Source organism: Copadichromis virginalis, linkage group LG2, assembly GCF_057382275.1.
Source record: "Copadichromis virginalis isolate Kocher_CV1m ecotype Utaka linkage group LG2, C_Virginalis_male_GT1.1, whole genome shotgun sequence".
Taxonomy (NCBI): Eukaryota; Metazoa; Chordata; class Actinopteri; order Cichliformes; family Cichlidae; genus Copadichromis; species Copadichromis virginalis.
This window is the reverse complement of record NC_140619.1, coordinates 22,115,813-22,137,868: the sequence shown is the minus strand read 5'-3', so window position 1 is coordinate 22,137,868 and position 22,056 is coordinate 22,115,813. Positions and strand designations below refer to the sequence as shown.

At 39.6% G+C, this 22,056-nt stretch overlaps 1 protein-coding gene across 2 annotated transcripts in view; it reads left to right on the top strand.

Moving 5' to 3' along the window:
* Window positions 1-22,056, top strand: part of nrg2b (neuregulin 2b) — a 71,906-nt gene that overhangs the window by 35,045 nt on the left and 14,805 nt on the right. For both annotated transcript variants that reach the window (XM_085473600.1, XM_085473593.1), the window contains exons 2-5: window positions 4,307-4,469; window positions 7,087-7,205; window positions 7,632-7,755; window positions 18,786-18,844. In XM_085473600.1, coding sequence (XP_085329726.1) covers window positions 4,307-4,469; window positions 7,087-7,205; window positions 7,632-7,755; window positions 18,786-18,844 — 465 coding nt within the window. The remainder of the gene's footprint in view (window positions 1-4,306; window positions 4,470-7,086; window positions 7,206-7,631; window positions 7,756-18,785; window positions 18,845-22,056) is intronic.

Below are 22,056 nucleotides of genomic sequence, written 5' to 3'. Positions count from 1 at the left end.
TTGCCAACCATATGTGGAAACACATAGTGTGATCAAAATAATAATAGTAAATAAAGATTATATATTTTTCCTATATTTAATGAATAATTACACAAATATAGTTAGTTTTTCTTCCAGTAACTCTATGTAACTAATGCAAGATTTTGTTTAACACCACATCTACCAGCAGTTTTATGTGCAGTAATCATGCAGTCCTTATCAGATAAAACCTTTTATTGTGATGAGAAGAAACAGGAACACACTGCAGAACAAGTCGGGTTTCCATGTGCAGCCTGGGTTCTGTCATATTTATACTGTTCCATCTGTGAATGTGCACGTAAGCCCTGTGAGTCCAAAACTCAGGCCTTGAAACTCATCAAGCTTTTTAATCATAACCCGATTTTGACTTAGAATGACTAAACAGAGTGAGGATAATAATTTCTTATTATACATTTATCTACTCTGAAAAGCCTGATGCAGGTGACACTGTTCACTCAATGCTGATAATAACAACAAACTGTAGACTGTACAGCCGTCAGTAAACCAAGTAATCACTTACAAATAACCAAGCTGGAGGTGTTACCTGCACAACTGTATTCAAAGCTAGCTTGTTGACTGCCTTTCCAGTTGTTTGTTTCTTCCTTGAAAACAGCTGCCTGTAGATAAGAATGATGAGACTGAACAAGAACAGTTGGGGGGCTTAAACCAAAACAGTGAGCTGAAAGATGCTAAAATGTTCTAAAGAATGCAGTCGACTGCAGTGAATGATAATTATACACTTTGACCTGATGTTATTGTGAACACGTTAAGTCAAGCATCTCTAACATCGTAAATGCAGTGTTGGCTATGACATTACCTGCAAGTCAAAGATGATGATCAATGGATCCACGTATTACTGAGACAGTTGCACGTGGAGAACATATCAAAATAGTAAGTGAAGTATTCAAAAGTTTGTATTTTGAAGATGTCCACACTGCTATTCTTCAGCATTACTCATTACAAACCAGGAGCCATGGAGCGAGACAGAGACAGCATGTGATGATGCTGGGATGGTTTACTTTGGCATGACGTGGAATTACACATCCACAGTGTGTGCGGAGACTGTGACAACACTAAATCTTACTAAATGTAAGTAGGCATCCTGCTTGTTCTCTTTTGAGTCACAAACACATACTTGAATCCCACTTATATAACTGCAAGCTGTTTGGACGGTGCTTCGTGGAGGATCTACTTATCAGATCCATTCAGAGGTTGTATGGTTTTTTTTCTAGACTGACTTCCACCTGTGTAATTTCCTATTTCCTCTGTGGCATTCAGCACCAAACCATTTGGCTAAAAACTGAAAGTCATATTTTAAAAGGGCAACACCATCTTTTAAACAGATGGTGTCTAAGGTTTTAGTAAAAGTTACTCAAGCAAGAAAAGTCGATGAATTTTTATAAATTTGGTGGTATAGAGGGCATTTCTGGCTAAATATAAAATATATAAAATAAACTACAGCATAAACAGTGTGACAAACTTTTTTTAACTTTAGGACACAAAGAAAGCTTAAAGAAATGAAACATATCACAAGTTGGATACACAGTAATTCCTAGTTGGAGTGGGGCTTTGGTTTTCGTGAGATTTGATGAAATTACAAAAAAAAAATATCACAAGCCGTCTTCTGTATTTATTTTTGCCAAACAACTCAGTTTTGACTATCTTGGAGTATTTGGAGTGTGGATGGACTACACAGAAAACCTGGACATAAAGGTGAAAGCTATGTGGATTTGACTTAAACCCACATTCTTTTTAATGGTAAACTTCCAAATGAGTTTTTGGTTTCAGTTGAGACAACATTTCCGTTTTGTAAATTTTGGTCCCACATTAAAGTAAAAAAGAAGACCAAGCCAGAGTGCCATAGGGCAGGCCTGCCTTCTGACTAGCTAATTGCTGCAATCAACCAAGCCCAGTTTTGAAACACCAAGAGGCAAAAATGTGTAGATCACAGCTTCCAAACAGGACCTTACAAAGCACTGGGTGATATCATGGTGGCTTCATTCACTTTTGATATAATATTTATGGGCGCTTACGAGATTTTCTTACACGTAGATCAGCTAGCTCATTTGTCATGTGGATCATTTGGCAAATTCCATGTAGAAGCCTGGATTATACTTGGTTGCGGACATGGACAGCTGGATGCCCGACGATTGAGTAGTTATTCCTGTTATACTTCTTTGAAGTTTGCTGTCTGGGCACATGCGTAGTTGGTGCAGTGTAATGTAAATTCTCTACGGGCTAGTCCACACGGTCACAAAAAATAGACAGGCATGTGGATGTCTGCACTCATTGTGCGCTGATTAGCTTTACGTCACAGGAACCTGAGCGGAGACTTGAGGACACAGAAAGTTTATATCCTGTTTTACCGTTTTTCAGCCACTTCAGGCCGCAGTCATACAGGCCTAGAGACTGGTCAGCAACCCCCTGGCAACCTCCGATCACAAGGGAAAATGTGTATTCTGTGACTGGTTGGTGTGTATATTCTTCATCTACTGTATATCTATAATGCTGTCAGCATTAATCTCATTAAAATAACGTTAACGCCATAACCGCATTAATGCAGAAAAACTCCGTTAACAAATTAGCGGATCACCCCGTGTGTGGGGCTGCACGGCGTCAACGTATTAGCACGGTTAGCTCGTTGGCGCGTTAGTGCCGTGCAGCCCCTCGCTGAACAAAACAACACAAATGTAAAAATTAGTGCTGTCAGCGTTAATCGCCCCGTGTGAGGGCTGCATGCTGTCAAAGGACACGGAGAAGATTAGACTATATACACATATACACAAAAGGCTAAAAGGTTGGACTATATATACACTGGCAGCTGATTAGGAAGTAGATAAAGGAGTGGAACTGAACACAGGTGCACAGGATAAGTAATTAACACAAACCCAAAGCAGGAAGTAAGTCTAACACAAAGCAAGAAGGAAAACCAACCTTCAAAATAAAACAAGGAATAACCATGAAAATTAATACAGGCATGAACACTAACACACTAACAAGATGCCAGACTGGAAAACAAAGGGAAACCAAAACATTAGCACAAAGAGATGAACATGAGACAGGAAACTATAATCAATAAAACTCATTATTCAACCCAAACAAAGGATTGTAAAACTGAAAATATACTTAACAGGAAAAACGTAAAGTCAAAAGAGGTATTGAATTTGCTCAACAGCCATGATCAACACACCCAAAAATGAAAACTTCACACAGCAGAATAACAGTAAAGCTTAATCAGAACCCCAAACTCAAAATATGTTCACTATGAATTCAAAAGCACAAAACCTTAGAACCATGACAGCAGCTAATTGTAGTTATCATGTTTGCACAACTGACAGGATGTACACAATCATATATTGACTTACAGAGTCTCATATAGATGCCTAAAGCTCTAGAGTGTATCTACTGCACCTATGTGAGGAGTAATGGAAGATACAGCAGTGCTGTGAGGAGCCTATACAACAGTTGTCTTCCATTTGATCAAGCATGTCCTATCACTGCACTGTGTCTGTGTGTGAGTGTGTCTGCACATGTGGGGTAAAATCGGGGGGTTTCACTGCTTGTGTGTGTATATAAATGGTAGTAGATGGTGCTGAGCTGTCTCTTTGCTTTAGCTTCTGTGTGCTTGTGTTGCCTGCGCTGGTGTCAGTGATGCAGTCTGTTGTAATTTTTAAGGAGAAAAGAGAGAGAGTGAAAGACTCCTGGGACTGATGAAGTACACACACACACACACACACACACACTTTGCTCTATAGTGAAAATCTACTGCAGAGAGTTTCTGTGGCAAGACTTTTTCCCTCGATACAAGGTTTCAGTTTGTCTTTGCTTTTCAGGATTCAGACCACCTTACCATAGAGCCTTTCCTCTCTCTATATCCTTACACATCTGTCTGTGCAAGGACTAATTTGACTTCTAGACATCTGGAGTAAGGACATTTGTGGAAGGCAAAGACATTTTGGGTTGTTCTAGGCTTGAAGAATTAGATTTGGGTTAAGCTTAAGCTTTGGAGCTAATGCACCTGTGTATAATGTCTGTCCTTGTTTTTCCTTTGAGAATTTCAGCCATGTGAACTTTGACCTGTTCCCTCAGGTCAACATCTAAACCTTCACTTATAGATTTCCATTGGTTACACACATGAACGCACACTCAAAGAAACATACACACTATGGGAAAAAGGCAGACTCAGATAATTACATTTATAGATTAATTGAATGCCTGCCATTCATTTCAATAATGCAATCCTTTCTCTGCCCCTCTGTCTGTTGGTCTCTTGTCTCTCTCTGGCCAGCCTCTGCTCCTAAGTTGCGGATGATTAGCAGCCAATCTCTGATGGAAGGGAAGAAGCTGTACTTGAAGTGTGAGGCGTCGGGGAATCCCAGCCCTTCCTTCCGCTGGTACAAAGATGGACACGAGCTTCAGAAAGGCAGAGACCTCAAAATAAAAACCAACAAGTGAGTGTGCCAAAGCAGATATTTTTTCTTAGGGTATGATGTAAAAACCAAGAACTGTCATCCACATGTACTATAACAGCTGTTTTGGTTGATGCTATCACTCCGCTGTTCTACAATGAGTAACCATCAAGTTAATATAGTCTCATAAGAATGAGTTCAATGTTATATTTCTGCCTGGAGTTGATGTGACAGGTTTCTCTTGCTCTATGGAGCATTTAATCATCTTTCACCTTTTAGAGCTCAACAGTGACCTCCCACTTTTTAAGGGCCCCGCTTGGGAAGTGAGTTTTCCATTCATTTTCTCCACTGACATTTCAAAAAATCCCGATATAACGACTTTAACCTCCTAAGACCTGAACTCTTTCATGGCATGCATTTTTAATTTCTCTTTCCTATTTGGGCTGATTGGGACCTGATGAATGTAAAAACAAAGAATTATCTTTTTACCTGATTTTGCTCTACAAGGGTCTGATATCCAACTATGAGGACATTCGTTTTAAATTTTGATAGAACAGTGGCAGTGTAATGTTTTCATAAGTGGATATCAGGCCCTTGTAGAGCAAAATGTAGTATTGACCAGCGGTTAGCCGTTTGGTACCGGGCTGTGAGAGTTGAGGCGCGAGTGTGAAATTTATGTGATTTCAGGGTTTTTATCATTAACTCGGTTTCCCTGGGTCTTTTCCCGTGTTGTAGTTGTGCGTCTTATTTTGAAATAAATATTTATGCGTTACCATAGTGACCAGAGAGCATTAAGGGGCAGAGAGGAGGATGTTACTCTGAATGTTGTTGGCACATTTCAGGAGGACGCTGCTAATAAAGTTACACAATTACACAGTGAATTCACATTTATTATTATATTTACAAAATACCACAGTTTTTGTCTCGGTCGTAGCATTTTATTTTGTTGTATTTATCCGCGACACCTTAAAGACCGGTCCGTTAAAATATTGTCCGATATTAAACCGATCCGTGGCACTAAAAAGGTTGGGGACCGCTGGTCTAGACAACCCAAAATGTGATGTCCTCATATGTGGATACCAGATCCTAGGAGGTTAAAGCCTTGAGCCGAGCCAACCTGTGAATTGTGGCCATGAAAAGATTTGATTTGGGTCAAAAATGAAAAGAAAATGGAAAAAATGGCAAGGGTACAAGACTATGTAATTAATATAATCACTTTTGACAGTGAAGGATCTACCCAGCTTGTAATCTATTGGAATTCCCAGATTCCACAACAAATGATGTCCGACCACAAATGTTTTTTTTTTCATTATCATAGTCTTGATATATGTTTTAGTTTGTTCAGTAAAGTAAAGTCTAGCTGTCAGTGTGGTAAGTGCTGCATTTCTTACTGCAATCACCGTCCTCCCAGTTGTCCAGGGGTTTAAACATTTCCGTGGTAACAGTGACCTCTGCCAATCAGAGGCACTGCTGATTCACTTTAGCAGTGAGAGTAGAGTAGTTCTTACTGCAAATAAAACAAATAAAACCTGTTTCTGTTAAAATAAGGTTGATATACAGATATTTGGTTTCATGATGCTGAATATTTTTACTTAATTTCGCTGTTGAGCTCTCTCATTTTATTAGTAATACTCATGCATACTACACTCTATCTTTGACGATGCACAAATAGATCCTGTGACTTTAGGTAACGCCACAAAGCTGTGCATGTTGAATACAGAGAAAAGAGTCCCACAAACAGCTGAAAGCAACAAACACAACTGCACCTTTTGTGATTTGCATTGATGACAAGAGACACGTCTGCATGTGGGGCTCAGGAATTTTTAGCACATGACGTTTGGGACAATAGGATGTTTTTAGTGCACTGAGAAAACCTGGTTAAGATGGAGGTTTGAAACGTCTTCTGATTGCAGGCAGTATGGAACCTACCAGCTCTAAGTTTTCCTACCCTTTACCTGCCAGAACAGCATCCTCTCTGTGCAAGTGGAGGTCCTGTTTTTCAAGTTGACCACTGGGTGCTTAACCTACATGAAAAACCGTAGTAGTCAGTATCTTAGAGATCCCCTCATTCATATATAACATAGGCCAAGTTCCCCCTGGCTAGTTTGGGGGTGAAGGGCCAGTGTGCCGTAGTGCTGTAGTCTTTCTCTGCACAAAATAATAAAAACATGCACACAAGGTACAGTTTGATTAATACATGCTCTCAAATTAATAAAAGCAATACTTTTTTCCTTTCAATGGCTACTAAAGTGTTAGTTTCCAGCTAAAAAAAACTTTAGAGTCCCATAGTACACTACCGAGTCATTGTCAAAGGCCTGGTGGTGTAGCGGTTAGCACTGTTGCCTCACTAGAAGAAGGTTCCTGGTTCAGACCCCTGCTGGGGTCTGTCTGTGTGGAGTTTGTACGTGCTTTCTCCCAAAGACATGTATTCAAGTTAATTGTTCATTCTAAAATTGCCATAGATGTGAGGTAGTGCCTGTAATAAATGTGACTTGATGTCAAAAGTACTTTAAATGGTCAGTAAATGCATGTCCAAACAGAAAACAAAGTTAGCTGTCTTTACATTTATGTATGCTGAAAACAAGTAGATGAAGGCTTTTCTTTTTGAAAGAATAATAACTGACATTGTCTCTGCCTCTCTCCTTCCCTTTTGCTCAAGAAAAAACTCAAAGGTGCAGATCAGTCGTGTCCGTGTGGAAGATTCTGGCAACTACACTTGTGTGGCTGAAAACTCAGTAGGACAAGAAAACGCCACAAGTATAATCAGCGTGCAGATCTGTGAGAACAACTTATTTCTATCTGTCCTTCTGTCTATGTGCTGATGTTTGTGTTGATATATCGCTCAAATACGTCCGATTTTTTTGATGCAGGAGTCTGATCATACGAGCACAAACCTTGTTTACGGTCACTGTCGTCATGTGTTCTCTTCACATGGCTGGCTGGGGATAACGCAGACAAGTAAAGCAGAGGCAGCGGTTGTAAAAACAGAATAATTATTTTTATTACTTGCAAATATATCTTAATTTTTCAGCTTTAAGGTTGGAATAAGAAAATACAAGTATCCTGGGGACCTTTGCACTTGTAAAACCAATGGAGAGCTGGAGCTCACAACAAAGTGACTAATGCCTGTGTACACTGTGGCGTCGCATGCAGGATTGCAGCGTAATGCACTGTGTCTTTTCTGTCAATCTGTGTTTCTCCTAGTGACCACCACAACCCTGTCTCCAGGTGTGAGTCATGCGCGGCACTGCAATGACTCTGAGAAGTCCTACTGCGTCAACGGAGGAGACTGTTACTTCATACATGGTATTAACCAGCTGTCCTGCAAGTAAGTTTATTTCTCAGTCGGTCCCCCGTCCTCTCAGCCATCACTGTGTAGCTCCCTCTGTCTCTCCACCCAGTCTCTGTCCCTCTCTCTTTCTCTCTGTCTATCTGTGATGTCATTGTTGCTGGTCACCGTGTCTTCTGTTCCTTGGTTATGATCGCTCGACATGCACACCTGCAGCCCACCTGCAGCCCACCTGACCGCTCGGCTGTGTCTGAAGGCTTCTTGTCTTCACTTTTCACCAATTTGCTCCAAAAACATGCAACCGATCTTCACCTGCACATTAATGTGCCCATTCACTTAATGCTTTTGTCTCCAAGATGAATTCATTTTAGAGCGAGGTCTGTCTGTGAAATGGGAAGAAAAGCAGAGGTGTTGAACAAAACCTCGCCTAATGTATAAATGCCTTTGGATATTTTTTATTTATTTATTTAACACTGAAAATAATGAGTCCAGACTATTTTAGATGAGATGCAAATTACTGAAAAACTGGTGGAGTAATTTTCAGCTGTTAGCAATAAGGCAGTAAACCCAGTGGAAACAATTAGCATCTCTGTCACAAGGGAAAAGTGGGTTTTCTTGAAAAAAAAAAGTCAATATGCTGAGTGAGGACTGTGCGCATGGAAGGTTTATAGATAGAGTGTACGGTCAATACTATACATATACTGTATTTGCAGTTTTTTTTAAAACAGTCAGTGTTATGTGCAATGGCATTGTGAAACACATTTATGCTAGGTAACAACATACAACGTAGCCTACATAGCAGTCCACTTGAAGCCCTTTGAGATTTAATGATGTTTCTAAGCCCAGCCTTGCTCAGAAGAATTAAACTGGCTTGAAAAGTTGAAGAGGACATCTTGCTGACATTGTATATTAGCAGCTGTCTCTATTGTCGGTCACTCTGTTGGCATGTTACCATGAAACAATTTGCAAGCTGAGGGCACTCCAAAGCAACGAGGACAGAAGAGGCATGACGGATTTCAGGACTCATGGACACCCAAGTTTGTGAATAACTTATGAAGGAAGTCACCTGGGATTTTGAAATCAGCGGGAGGCCTTTTTTCAAAGTCTAGCTCAAAATAAAAGTTGAACCAGCGTTGCAGATATTACAGTGATGTCCATTTGGGGAATTTCTTAAACGTCACCTGGACATCCTTGTTTGATTCTCTGGAACCAGAAAGCTTGTTTATGAACTGTTTTTATTATCTCTTTATCAATTAGAATAACATAGCAGATGCCATCATGCTGACATTTTTAGCTGAGGTTAGAAAATAATTTAAGATAAAATCTTTTTACAAACTGTAGTGTAAATCTCTACTGTATTTTGCGGTTGGTCGTAAACAGCTCAAGTGTTTGTTATTTTTAAACAATCTTTAGTAACACGATTCTGTGTACACAGAGATGACAGAACCATGTTAGTTGTCATTTAATCAAAGAAAATTATTTTGCACAGACAAATGCAAATACATTTTTTCTTTGCAATAATCTGATTGTTAGTTCTCACTTTCCAAGAAGATGGTCTGACACGACCTCTGTTCTCCATGGAAAATCAACGTCCATCTAGCTATGTTAGCATAACATAAACACAGTGAAGCTGGAGGATGAACGCTAACTTTTTCCCCACTCGATAAAAGTTAACATGAGGGTTCCTGATGGTTAGGGACAAATGCAATCGCATGGCAGGATGTAAACGGACCAAACTTCAGTCAGGAGAACAACTGAGATAATCCATCCACAATACGAGGTTAGTCATTCATATACTGCAACAACATGGGAATAGAGCAGCTGCCAGAGAATTCAACATTAATGAATCAATGGTACAGAAGTGGAGGAAGAAAGAAGAATGAGTTGAGTAAAGTTTGACTTATCTGACCGTTCTGTGTCGCTTAATGCACCTTTTGGTCCAAAAAATACGGCAGAGGGTAAAATTGGCATCCAATTAAGTGTGCTGATATTTTTTTTTATTGAAAGATGAACTGGATAAATCTGTAAACCACAACTTTAATCTGTATCCTGCCTGACCCTTGGTTTGGAGGTTAACTGTTAAAAAGATATATTATAGTGCCTTTGATAGCTTTCGTCAGACACAGAAGAACATTATCTGTATTTAGGAACAAACAAACTAGAAATATAATGCTTACATGTTTAGTGTATTATTTGTCTACTTTGTTGTTGTCTCTGTCTGCTTAGCACCCCAGTGAAGTTATCCTACATTTGACACAGAGCATTCCCTGCAGGTTTCTCCGTGCCTACGTAGCTAGCACTTTATGTTGTCCTCTCATGCTTTTGTGTACGGCAAAATTCTCTAAGACTTGACAGTGAGAATCAGAATCAGAATCAGAAAGGGTTTTATTGCCAAATGTTGAGCGGGTTTACAACATTAGGAAATTGCTGCTGTTTCACATAAGCATTTATATGACTAAAGCTACCAACTGCACATCATCCCAGTAAAGTCAATTTTCTTAATGTTTATTTGACTTTCTTTTCTTTGGAGGGTCCAACATTTAACGATTGTCTGGTGGGATCCCTCACAAATATATGAGCACGTCACACAGACAGGCACAGAGAAACCATGTTTAGCAGGTACTGGCTTCAATACAGGGATAATGTGAGTAATATATAAATCACTCAGGCTTGACAAACATTAATATTCCAGTTATCTCCCCCCCTTTACTTCACATTTTACTCCTATGCACTGTTTGTGTCACCATGTTTCCTGTTGTCCCAGTAGGTAGGAGACAGGACAAGCTGTGTGACAAACTACTGGTCACAATCATGGCAAGGAGGACGTGAAATGTAGTGATAACTTTTCTGCACTGACACAGCCCCACAGTGATTAAAAACTTCACTGCTAATGATCCACTTCTTCCTTGTGTTTATTTGAAATGAACTGTAAACATAAATGCATCACTTCCTGTGAGTGGGAGGATTTTTCCTAGGAAACTGCTACCAGACTGGTAGGTGTTTAGAACAGCAAGTGCAAAAATTTTCATGAACTGAATTTTTAGATGAATCACTGCTGTGTTATATCAACTTATTCCAGAGCAAAACTGTTGTAGCAGACATCATAACTGATTGCAGATGGGAAGTAACAGTATAACGGTAAATACCTGTTTGCAGCTTGTAGCACTTTCTTTTAGAGCCTTGCACTAGAATAACGGAGGTGTTACTTGGCCTTGCACTACTAGCAATTATCTTGCAGGATTTATTTATATATATTTTTCATTTATAGAAAGGTTTGTAAGTTTTTTAGACTTTGTATTTACAGCCAAAGCTTTGTACAAATCTAAACTACAGGGAGTGCAGAATTATTAGGCAAGTTGTATTTTTGAGGAATAATTTTATTATTGAACAACAACCATGTTCTCAATGAACCCAAAAAACTCATTAATATCAAAGCTGAATGTTTTTGGAAGTAGTTTTTAGTTTGTTTTTAGTTTTAGCTATTTTAGGGGGATATCTGTGTGTGCAGGTGACTATTACTGTGCAGAATTATTAGGCAACTTAACAAAAAACAAATATATACCCATTTCAATTATTTATTTTTACCAGTGAAACCAATATAACATCTCCACATTCACAAATATACATTTCTGACATTCAAAAACAAAACAAAAACAAATCAGCGACCAATATAGCCACCTTTCTTTGCAAGGACACTCAAAAGCCTGCCATCCATGGATTCTGTCAGTGTTTTGATCTGTTCACCATCAACATTGCGTGCAGCAGCAACCACAGCCTCCCAGACACTGTTCAGAGAGGTGTACTGTTTTCCCTCCTTGTAAATCTCACATTTGATGATGGACCACAGGTTCTCAATGGGGTTCAGATCAGGTGAACAAAGAGGCCATGTCATTAGTTTTTCTTCTTTTATACCCTTTCTTGCCAGCCACGCTGTGGAGTACTTGGACGCGTGTGATGGAGCATTGTCCTGCATGAAAATCATGTTTTTCTTGAAGGATGCAGACTTCTTCCTGTACCACTGCTTGAAGAAGGTGTCTTCCAGAAACTGGCAGTAGGACTGGGAGTTGAGCTTGACTCCATCCTCAACCCGAAAAGGCCCCACAAGCTCATCTTTGATGATACCAGCCCAAACCAGTACTCCACCTCCACCTTGCTGGCGTCTGAGTCGGACTGGAGCTCTCTGCCCTTTACCAATCCAGCCACGGGCCCATCCATCTGGCCCATCAAGACTCACTCTCATTTCATCAGTCCATAAAACCTTAGAAAAACCAGTCTTGAGATATTTCTTGGCCCAGTCTTGACGTTTCAGCTTGTGTGTCTTGTTCAGTGGTGGTCGTCTTTCAGCCTTTCTTACCTTGGCCATGTCTCTGAGTATTGCACACCTTGTGCTTTTGGGCGCTCCAGTGATGTTGCAGCTCTGAAATATGGCCAAACTGGTGGCAAGTGGCATCTTGGCAGCTGCACGCTTGACTTTTCTCAGTTCATGGGCAGGTATTTTGCGCCTTGGTTTTTCCACACGCTTCTTGCGACCCTGTTGACTATTTTGAATGAAACGCTTGATTGTTCGATGATCACGCTTCAGAAGCTTTGCAATTTTGAGACTGCTGCATCCCTCTGCAAGATATCTCACTATTTTTGACTTTTCTGAGCCTGTCAAGTCCTTCTTTTGACCCATTTTGCCAAAGGAAAGGACGTTGCCTAATAATTATGCACACCTGATATAGGGTGTTGATGTCATTAGACCACACCCCTTCTCATTACAGAGATGCACATCATCTAATATGCTTAATTGGTAGTAGGCTTTCGAGCCTATACAGCTTGGAGTAAGACAACATGCATGAAGAGGATGATGTGGACAAAATACTCATTTGCCTAATAATTCTGCACTCCCTGTAGTCATTCCCAATCAAAGCGCTAAGTACCTCATGGGGTATATTTTAGTAGCCAGGGGGTACATGGAAAAATTAGATTAACTAATCACGAAGTTCAGTTCTTTAATCACTTTTTTCACTAAAGAAAAAAGTGGAGATAAACACGTTTGAGCTGAAGACTTAGAAGTTAAAGGATAAACGGTAGGCAATAATGACGCAACAAAAAATTAAAAAGCAATAAACTTAAGTAATAACAAAACTCATCTAGTTACATCATTAGCCATTAAAAATGTCTAAACAAATAAAATTATTTAAAGTAGTTGATGAAATATATGAAGGCTATGAGTAAAAAATAAATAAATAGCTAATAGGATGTAGCTGACAACTACAAGAGCTAGCCGGGAAGGTAAACAGTTTTAAACAATTTTAGCTGGCAGTACTTCAGTTTAATCCAATTCCCTTTTATTTATACAGCGCCAAATCACAACAATAGTCACCTCAAGGCGCTTTATATTGTAAGGTAGACCCTACAGTAACGCACACAGAGAAAAACCCAACAATCTCACATGACTCTCAATGAGCAAGCTCTTTGGCGACAGTGGGAAGGAAAAACTCCCTTTTAACAGGAAGAAACCTCCGGCAGAACCAGGCTCAGGTAGGGGCCATCTGCTGCGACCAGTTGGGGTGAGAGAAGGAAGACGGGATAAAGACATGTTGTGGAAGAGAGCCAGAGATTAATAATAAGCATGATTCAGTGATTCAGTACCGATCAACATGCACCAGTGGCGTGCTAGACAAGCAAGCAGAGCCAATTACCCTGACAATAAACCAGATATCCTACCTTTCATTAATCATTTCCTTGCTAACATGCTAAAGAAGTTATTAAAAGGTTGCTCCTCATAACACATCATGGTCAAGTTGGTTATTAAAAGGAAACTTGTCTGTTACAATGATAAATCATAGAGGGCTTGTTTACTTTCTAGTGCTAGCTATGTTTCCATACCATGTGCAGATGAGCACTGATCTCAGAGCAGTGAAAGCAAAGCCAGCAGCTGCCTCAGTTTCAGAGGTTATCAACATTGCGCATGCGCAAAAAAAACTTCCTGGTTTCTCAGCTTGCCCAGCTACAACCTTTGTTAATGGGACGTAGGCATTGCCATAGAGACTCCAGTAATTTGAAGTCAACTGAGTTAAGGCTGCTTCCAGAGGCAGTAGCAAACTGTGGCCACAAGTAATTTAAAAGATGGATGCAAACAGGCAAGAAGCTTCATGCAATACAGTAGATAAACAATTGAAATAGCTATCTTAAATTAAGAATAAAAAGTTAGAATAATTATCTAAAAATATGGAAAGCAGATGAAAATGAAACTTTAAGTATTGTTATATTATTATATTATATTATATAACAGTATAGATAAACAAGCACAATACTTGTCAAAACAGAATGGACACAGTTTAAATAGCTAGCTAAAAAGTGGGAAATATTTAGCTGAAAGTATTTCTAGCAGTTGGAATTGAAACATTTGTATCAAAGGTTGAAGTAGCTTGATAAAAAGTATAAATCAACAATTTTGATTTTAGCTAGTAGTATGGCTAAACAAGCACAATTTAACCCAATGGATACACTGTTAAAAGTAGTCATTATATATACTGGAGAGCTGTTAAATGGAGTAGTAGCTGGTCATGCCACCAGTTCAGATAATACAATTTCTCGATAAACTCCTAAAAGCAGATATCGAATTCGCCTAAGTTGACTTCATAATAACCGGTTTTCTGAACTAGAGGTTTTAGTCTTTCCGTTCTAAACTGGCATACATGTTGGGTCATTTTGTAGATGTGTACCAAACATTTCCTCTGACGGTGTGGCTAACAGATGGCGTGTATAGTCATGCATGGTCAGAAGCTTTGTTTTTATGCTTTCTGTACAATAGGATGTCTCGGCTAGAAATCCATCCTTAGCTCCAGAGGTGTCTGTTTCAGGTCTCCATTTTTTTTTTGTCTCTTTGTTTTTACATTTCCATCTCTCTCTTTCTCTCACTCTCTTTTTCTCCCAATATTCCCCCTCCACTCGCTCTCTGCCTCTCATCTGATATACCTTTGGGTCATCGCTGAAGGATAAATCAGAACGTTTTTTTCATGGTGCTGACAAGCAGAAAACTTTGTTTGAGAGGGTTCATATAGACATTAGGAGCTGCGTATAGCAGTTTAGCGATGCAAAATGTGCAGGATTGCACAACCGCGTGTGCATGATTGCACTGCATACAACACACTGCATATTTAAAGAAGACACAGCAAGCTAGCAGTAAAGTAGCAGTAGACTAGCCAGCGTTTTCCAGAGAATTACTGTAGCTTCTCAGCTTTGTCATCCTTTGTTGGCCTGTCTGTTAAGGCCATTGGATAACAGGATGTAAATAAGACTGCTGTCTGCAGGTGTCTGTGCTTCTTGTTCACCTCAGAGATATGTAGACCACCACCCGGCTTCACAGACACACGCATAACAACACTCTTGAATCTGCACGACAGCTTCAAATCTACCCACTGCAAAACATAGCCAGGCAGCAAGAACTGTTAACATCTCTAAAATTCTTTTTGTGCCGACCACAGAAACCTGTAATCTCCTCTTCCCTGAAGGAGAAAGTAATGCTGTATTGCAAAATGGAGTCTGTAGGTTAAAGTGGAGGACAGCACATACAGAAAGGCACCCTGGCTTAAAGTATGGAGGGTAAATTAAAGATGAGCATAGGCAAACATTCCCCCACCAAGCTGTGGGCAAGTTAAACCTCGGTGTGCCTCTGGTTTTCTGTGTAAAGCTGCAGATCCCTGCTTTGATTAATGTGAACTTGCTAAACTACAGTCTGAATGCTGGCATAGAACAGTATGTCGTGTATTCACAGCTATAGGTGGAAAATGCCGATATTCCCCTCATGAATCAGTAAAGATAATTTAATCTAAACTAATCTAATCTACAAATGCCATGAGGTCAGGCTTGTGAACGTTTTGCCCATAACTGTCCGTGGTTCTTCTGTTAAATTTGATGAGCCCTTTGAATAATGAATATAACCACATTCATTCAGATGGTTGGAACAAAAGGTGTGTTAGCTTTTTTCCCCCTTTCCTTTCCACTTGATCTGGGGGCTGAAAGAACAGTACAGAGTGGAAAAAATAGGAATGCAAAGGGTAAAACGGGTGCAAAGAAATAGAAAAGAGATGATATACAGTAAAAGCTTTGCCGGCATAGGGCTGCATCTGCACCCAGTGTCTCCCACCACTCTCTCTCTCTCTCTCTGCTCTATTTATATCTCTCTGGGAAATTGCTGAGTGGGCTCTACTGAGGGTTTTTGCTGTAATTGATTCAAAATGCAAGTTGTCTCTTTAGTGGTGAGAAAGAGGAGAAAAGGATACCCAGTCAGTTATACGGACAGTGTGTGCATGAGGGGAAGACGAGGCTTCTTGCGTTTCAAACTGGATAAATTGGTTGACCACTGTAATAAATACAGTGTGGTCATTACTGGGGCCTGGGTGAAATCGCCAGAGAGCTTCTTTCATCCTATAATAACTGTAATGGGGCCACACCCATGATATCATAAAACTGTGGTCAATTGTTATGATCCATCTACAGCATATGTGCACTGCAGCTGAATAAGATATTCTATAACATGTCTATTTTTCATTTGACTGCAGTAAAAGCTGATCTAATATCAATTACAGCAATAAAGAGATTACATCAATTATTCCCAGCTGGGTAAAAGCCTCGACACCATTATAACACACAATTTAAGACATTTCTGGATTTGAAGCACTCTTACAGAGATTTTTTTTAAATTTTCAGAAAGGCATTATTTAAAATTGGGGTCCTGTAGTGTTTTAGTGAGTGAATGAAGATTAATATAAGAATGTCAAAATCAATATTTAGCCTCCAAATTACCAATAACTGGCATGCGTCAATTTTCTAGTTGCTGTGATGCAGCGAGGAGCTGCAGTTTCAGTGTTGTGAGTTTGATGGCTGATGCCAGAATATGAATCACGTTTAGCTCGTGGTATTGCTGACAGCTTGCCACCCATCCAGAAACTAAACACCACATTCTGCAGCTGCATGTAAACTGTTGCTGTTATTTATGCCCAAGAAATACCAAAACCTATTCCACCCATTTTCATGCTCACACACTGTGGAAGGCTGTCTCTCTCTGTCTGCGCGCTCTTTCATTTTTTAGACTTGTGGAAAATGCTTTGGTTTTAAGCGTGTGCCATGATTACAGGTCCTCGTTTCTTTATGATTTATTTATGGAGTACATTTAAACATCGCATTACACAGAGCAGGGACACTGCATTTAATGGAAAATGCATGACTAACGACCAGCATGACTCAAACAGGGAGGCCTGCCTTTCCAGCCGCTGTAGAGACGCACCCAAAGAGAATTACTGTCCTGCAGCTAACCTTTGCCTTTTAGAGCATTTTTCGTATCTTTCAGCTCTTTATTTTGGTTTGGAGTCTAACCTTTGTGTTGGCTATGCATTACTTATATTACACTCATTAATACATTTGAGGCAGGAGATGTGTGTGTGTGTGTGTGTGTGTGTGTGTGTGTGTGTGTGTGTGTGTGTGTGTGTGTGTGTGTGTATTAGTTATTCTGTAAAAAAGTATCTTAGTGATTAACGGCCATCATTATGTCACATTTTATTGTGTTAGCTGGTTAGCTCAGCTAAGCTACCTGAGTGCAGTTATAATTTCTCTTCCCACAAATTTTTACTAGTGCTGTCAGCGTTAATCTCATTAAAATTACATTAGCACCATAACCGCATTAACGCGGCAAATCTCCATTAGCAATTTAGCGCAGATTGCCCCATGCGAGGGGCGGTACGGTGCTAATACGTTAGCGCCTTTAGCTTGTTAACGCGTTAGCGCCTGACAGGACTAATTTTTTACATTTCTGTTGTTTAGTTCTGTTCGATATAATAGGAAAACACTGAATTAATCACTGAAAACAATCTTTCCCTTGCTCGAAAGATCATCCAGCCAGCACTGAAATCAGCTGAATTCACCAAAAATAATTAAAAATAAAGTAACAGTTGCCTCAAAGCACTTTGTATTGCAAGGTAAAGATGCGACAATATTAGCAAGAGAGAAAAGCCCAGCAGCCAGACGATCCAGTATGTGCAAGCACTTGGCAAAAGAGGGAAGGAAGAACTCTCTTTTAACAAAAAAGGTAAACTGTAGCTAACTTTGGAGTCTTTAGCTCTGCATCTGCTACCTATGTATGCTCAGGGTACAGTCACTGTGTTTGCATCCTCTTTACCAAAAAAACTAAAATGTAATTGACGAGAAAAACATGGCGGACCAAACATCAAAATGACCATGATCAGAAAGGCAAAGAGTAAAGTGAGGCACAAAATCACAGACGTTTACATGCTAGCTCCTCCTCTGGGTAGAGCATTTATTGAAAAGAGCTCAGCATGATAAATGATAAAACGTGTTCCACTAACAGGGATTTCACAGATTAGCATCCGATTACATCATATCATCCTCCTGCATTTTTTCAAACAACTCACTTTCTTGTTTATATGTGTAAAAACAGCCCAGAATTATATCTGCTGGCTAACATATAGATCCTGCATCGGTCTTGAGTGGAGACCACTGTAAACTTACAGGTTTGGACACAATCAGGTTCATGACTGCTGTGTTTTGTTAATATGTTTGCATATTATATAATGGTTAATAAATTGTTTTAATACATTTCTCCAGTACAACGAGTGGGAGTCCATAAAGCAGTTGTTCATGTATGCATTTTGTGGGTGTTGTCTACACCTGTGTTTGTGTGTGAGAGGGGTTGGAGGCTAACGGCTGTGCGTTTGACCCCTCCTATCTCCTGCACCACCATCACACAACCCCCACGACTGTGATGATGTCTGAACTGTAGCAGTGATGTCATATTGATGGCGGTGATGTCACAGTATGCAGGTCATCTCTCTCTCTCTCTGTCTCTCTCTTTCTCTCTTTCTGTACTTGGTGGATTGTGATGTTTCTAATCCCTCATCTCTCTCCTCTCCTACGTCTCCCTCCTTCCCTTCCTCTCTCCCCCTCTTATCTATCTGTCCTTGTGTCTTCCTCCTCCTCTCTTTCCTCCTGTTTTATCCTCTCTCTTCCCGCTGTAACTTTAACCTTCCTTCCCCTCCCTCTGTGTCTCGTTTTCCCTCCATCAGGTGTCCCAATGACTATACGGGGGACCGCTGTCAAAACTCCGTCATGGCCAATTTCTACAGTATGTCCATTTGCTCTTGTCTGTCTCTTTCCCACTGAGATGCTGCATGCTACATTGGAGGGGTTGAATGGAGGGAGTGTATGCGTGTGCGTGTGTGTTTGCATACCTGCTCGTCTGTTTAATGTGAGTTATCGTATGTATGTGAACGTGTGTGTGATGTTTGCATGATTCTGTGTCCACCCTTTTCTCTCCCTGTCTCCCCTGGTTCCTCTGTGGTGCCCCTCTAGTAACCAGAAGCAACCACTGTAGGGATATTTGCATCTATTTTTCCTGCCAGCTCACCTGCTTGAAACCCTATTTAAAGTACGCTGGATCTACAAAACAGTTCCAAAATAAACAACTTAATAAGCATTATGCCTCGTCTTACAGCTTAAAATTCTGCACATCAGTCATGTAAATTACACCCAAAAGTTCTCGTGCTGCAACTTGATCCGGAGGCTTGCACTAAAAGAAACAGAGGAGACAGAGAATTAACATAATGAGCAACACAGGAGGTTGAAGTTATTTGCTTTCGTTGAATCGCTTTGTCACTTTTCTTTGTAGATGATCCATTGGTGCCGCTTGTTTTGGAGCAGCAAAAAGAGAAGCCAGAATTGAGCAATCAAGGCAAAACTATGTGGATAGAATCTATTAGCAGAAAAATCTTGGATCGATCTTACATTTTGGAAAGTTGAGTCCTTGCAACATTGTTTTGAACAGCTGCCAGTTTTTGTTAACAGTGACAATGTGCCCAAAATCCCAACAATTTGGCAAGTGAATGGAAATAAGATTTAGAGTTTGAATGTTTCAACATTTTAAGTCTTCAGGTAATGATGTTTGAAAGCACCATTCATCGTCATTCAACCGAGGGCCTGTCTCAGTGTGTATTGATCTGACTTTCTTCAAATGACATCTTAGAGGTTATTTCTTCTGACGGTTAAGAGCTTATGATATACTGTGTATATACTACCACTACAAGCACCCATGGATCATCCGATAAAATATTTTTATGGCATATTGCTAAACGCTGCTTGAACTTTTCATGTAGGGTTCACTTCAAACACATTCAGAAATTGTCACATAATTTTTGAATAAATTGAATATTTTAACATTTGGGAAATTTTCTTATTTGTTTTTCTGAACAGAGCTATAAGACTATTACCACTCATGTGATACAGATACATTAAATATAAACCTATAGCCAAGATAGCTAACAAGTTAGCGTAGCTTAGCACAAAGACTGTAAGCAAAGGGAAACAGCTTGCCTGGTCCTGTCCACGGGTACCAAAATGTTACTACCACCAAACAGTAAAGTGTTATAGTAAATTAAATTGTTATATATTTACTGTGTAATTGTAAAAAATAAAGTAAAAAACTGAAAGTTGTGGGGTTTTGATGCTAGTAGCAGTGAGTTACTGGAATATTGTTATTTACAGACAAACAGTAGAGCTAAGAGGTTAATGTTTTTACCTTTTAAATTATTTAGTGTTGAACAGAGCCAAGTAAGCTTTTTCTAAAATGTTCCAGTCGTTATACCAAGTTAGGCTAAAGATTCTTGTATCAGTCCTCTTTGTAAGTTGCCACTATGGCTTATATCCCCTCAGTTTTACCCTTTAAAAGACTTCCCTTTTACGGTCATGTGGAAAACAAAGTACTTCCTTTCTGAGGTTTCATGTATCAGGACTTAATAAAAACTACATGGGTCTTAGCTGGTTCTAAAATTATTAACATACAATAACAACTACATATGTCATATTACACTATTCATTTATCAAAAAGCAAAATGCAGAAGCACTCAGTGAAAAGGAAGTGAAAAACTAAGTAATTATTTTTCCCTTTTTCAGCAGTTTGGTTGTAGTTTTGCTGCTGTGCTTGGATTCACTGTTACATGACCCAGTTTCTGCTTTAGCTGTCAGACAGATGGCCTCACATTTGACTCTAGGATACTTTGGTATAGAGAAGAGTTCACAGATGACTCAATGAGTGCAAGGTCCCCACGTCCTGAGACTGCAAAACAAACCTAAATCCTCATCCCTCCTCCACCGTGCCTTACAGTTGCTATGAGGTGTTTGTGCTGCTGTGCTGAGTTTGGTTTTCTACAGACATGGTGCATTGTTGCCAAACATCTCCACCTTGGTCTCGTTTGTCCAAAAGACATTGTTCTGGACGTCTGGAAATCTAAGCCGTACTGCCTCGCTCTCTTTACAGAAAGGAGGCTGTCTCCTGGCAAAACATGAGACTTGTTCAGTTTTCTAATTGTACTGTAACAAGTTAACATGCTAACTAAGGCCTTTAGAGTCTGAGATGTAGTTCTTGTGTTTTTTGCAGTTTCTCTGACCATTACATGGTCTGACCCTGGGGTGAATTAGCTTTAATGTCCACTCCTGGGAAGATTGGCAGCTGTCTTGGATGTTTTTCAGTTGTGAATAATCTTTCTGACTCTAGAATGATGGACTTCAAATTGTTTGGAAATGAGCTTATAGCCCTTCCCAGACTGATAGGCAGCAACAACTGCATCTTTAAGCTGATCGAGATTTTCCTCAATACCAGACCCGCAAACTGCCAAAATGTAGCTTTTATAGTGGTGCTCACACTTGCTGATTATCAGTTTTTCTGGTGCATTTGATTAGCTGCACCTCTGGTGCTTAACCTCTGAACTCCTAATTCCTTAATTAGGAATTAAGGAATTCCCTGCTTCTGCATTTTGTCTTAGATTTTGTTAAGTAAATAATAACACAGTCTAATATGCCACGTGTTGTTGTTCATCTGAGCTTATATTTACCTAATTTTAAAATCTATCAAGAACCAAATGACTGTTTTTCGATGACTGTAAGTCTAAATTTAGGTGAAGAATAAAAGGTGAAAGGTCGTATTCACATAGACTTGAATTCCACATATTTTCACCAGCCTGCCCACTGAGTGATTATCTGCGTATTGCATTACCTTCAAGGCAAAAATCAAATTAAGTTATGTTCATACAGTGCATGTACCGTACAAATTTATTAGAGCGCCACCCAAGGTAAGTTTTTGCTTAAGCACTGATGGCTAAGCACTTTGATCGAAGTTATATTTTTTAATACTAAAATATAAATACTGCTTATATCTCTGAATTTTCAAATTTACTGTTAAAAAAAATCAGAAAAAATATAAAATGCATTAATATTTTTGGTTATTTGGTTATTTTTACTTAGAGTAAATTACCTACACTTCTGAACACACAGTGTGCAGCCCCA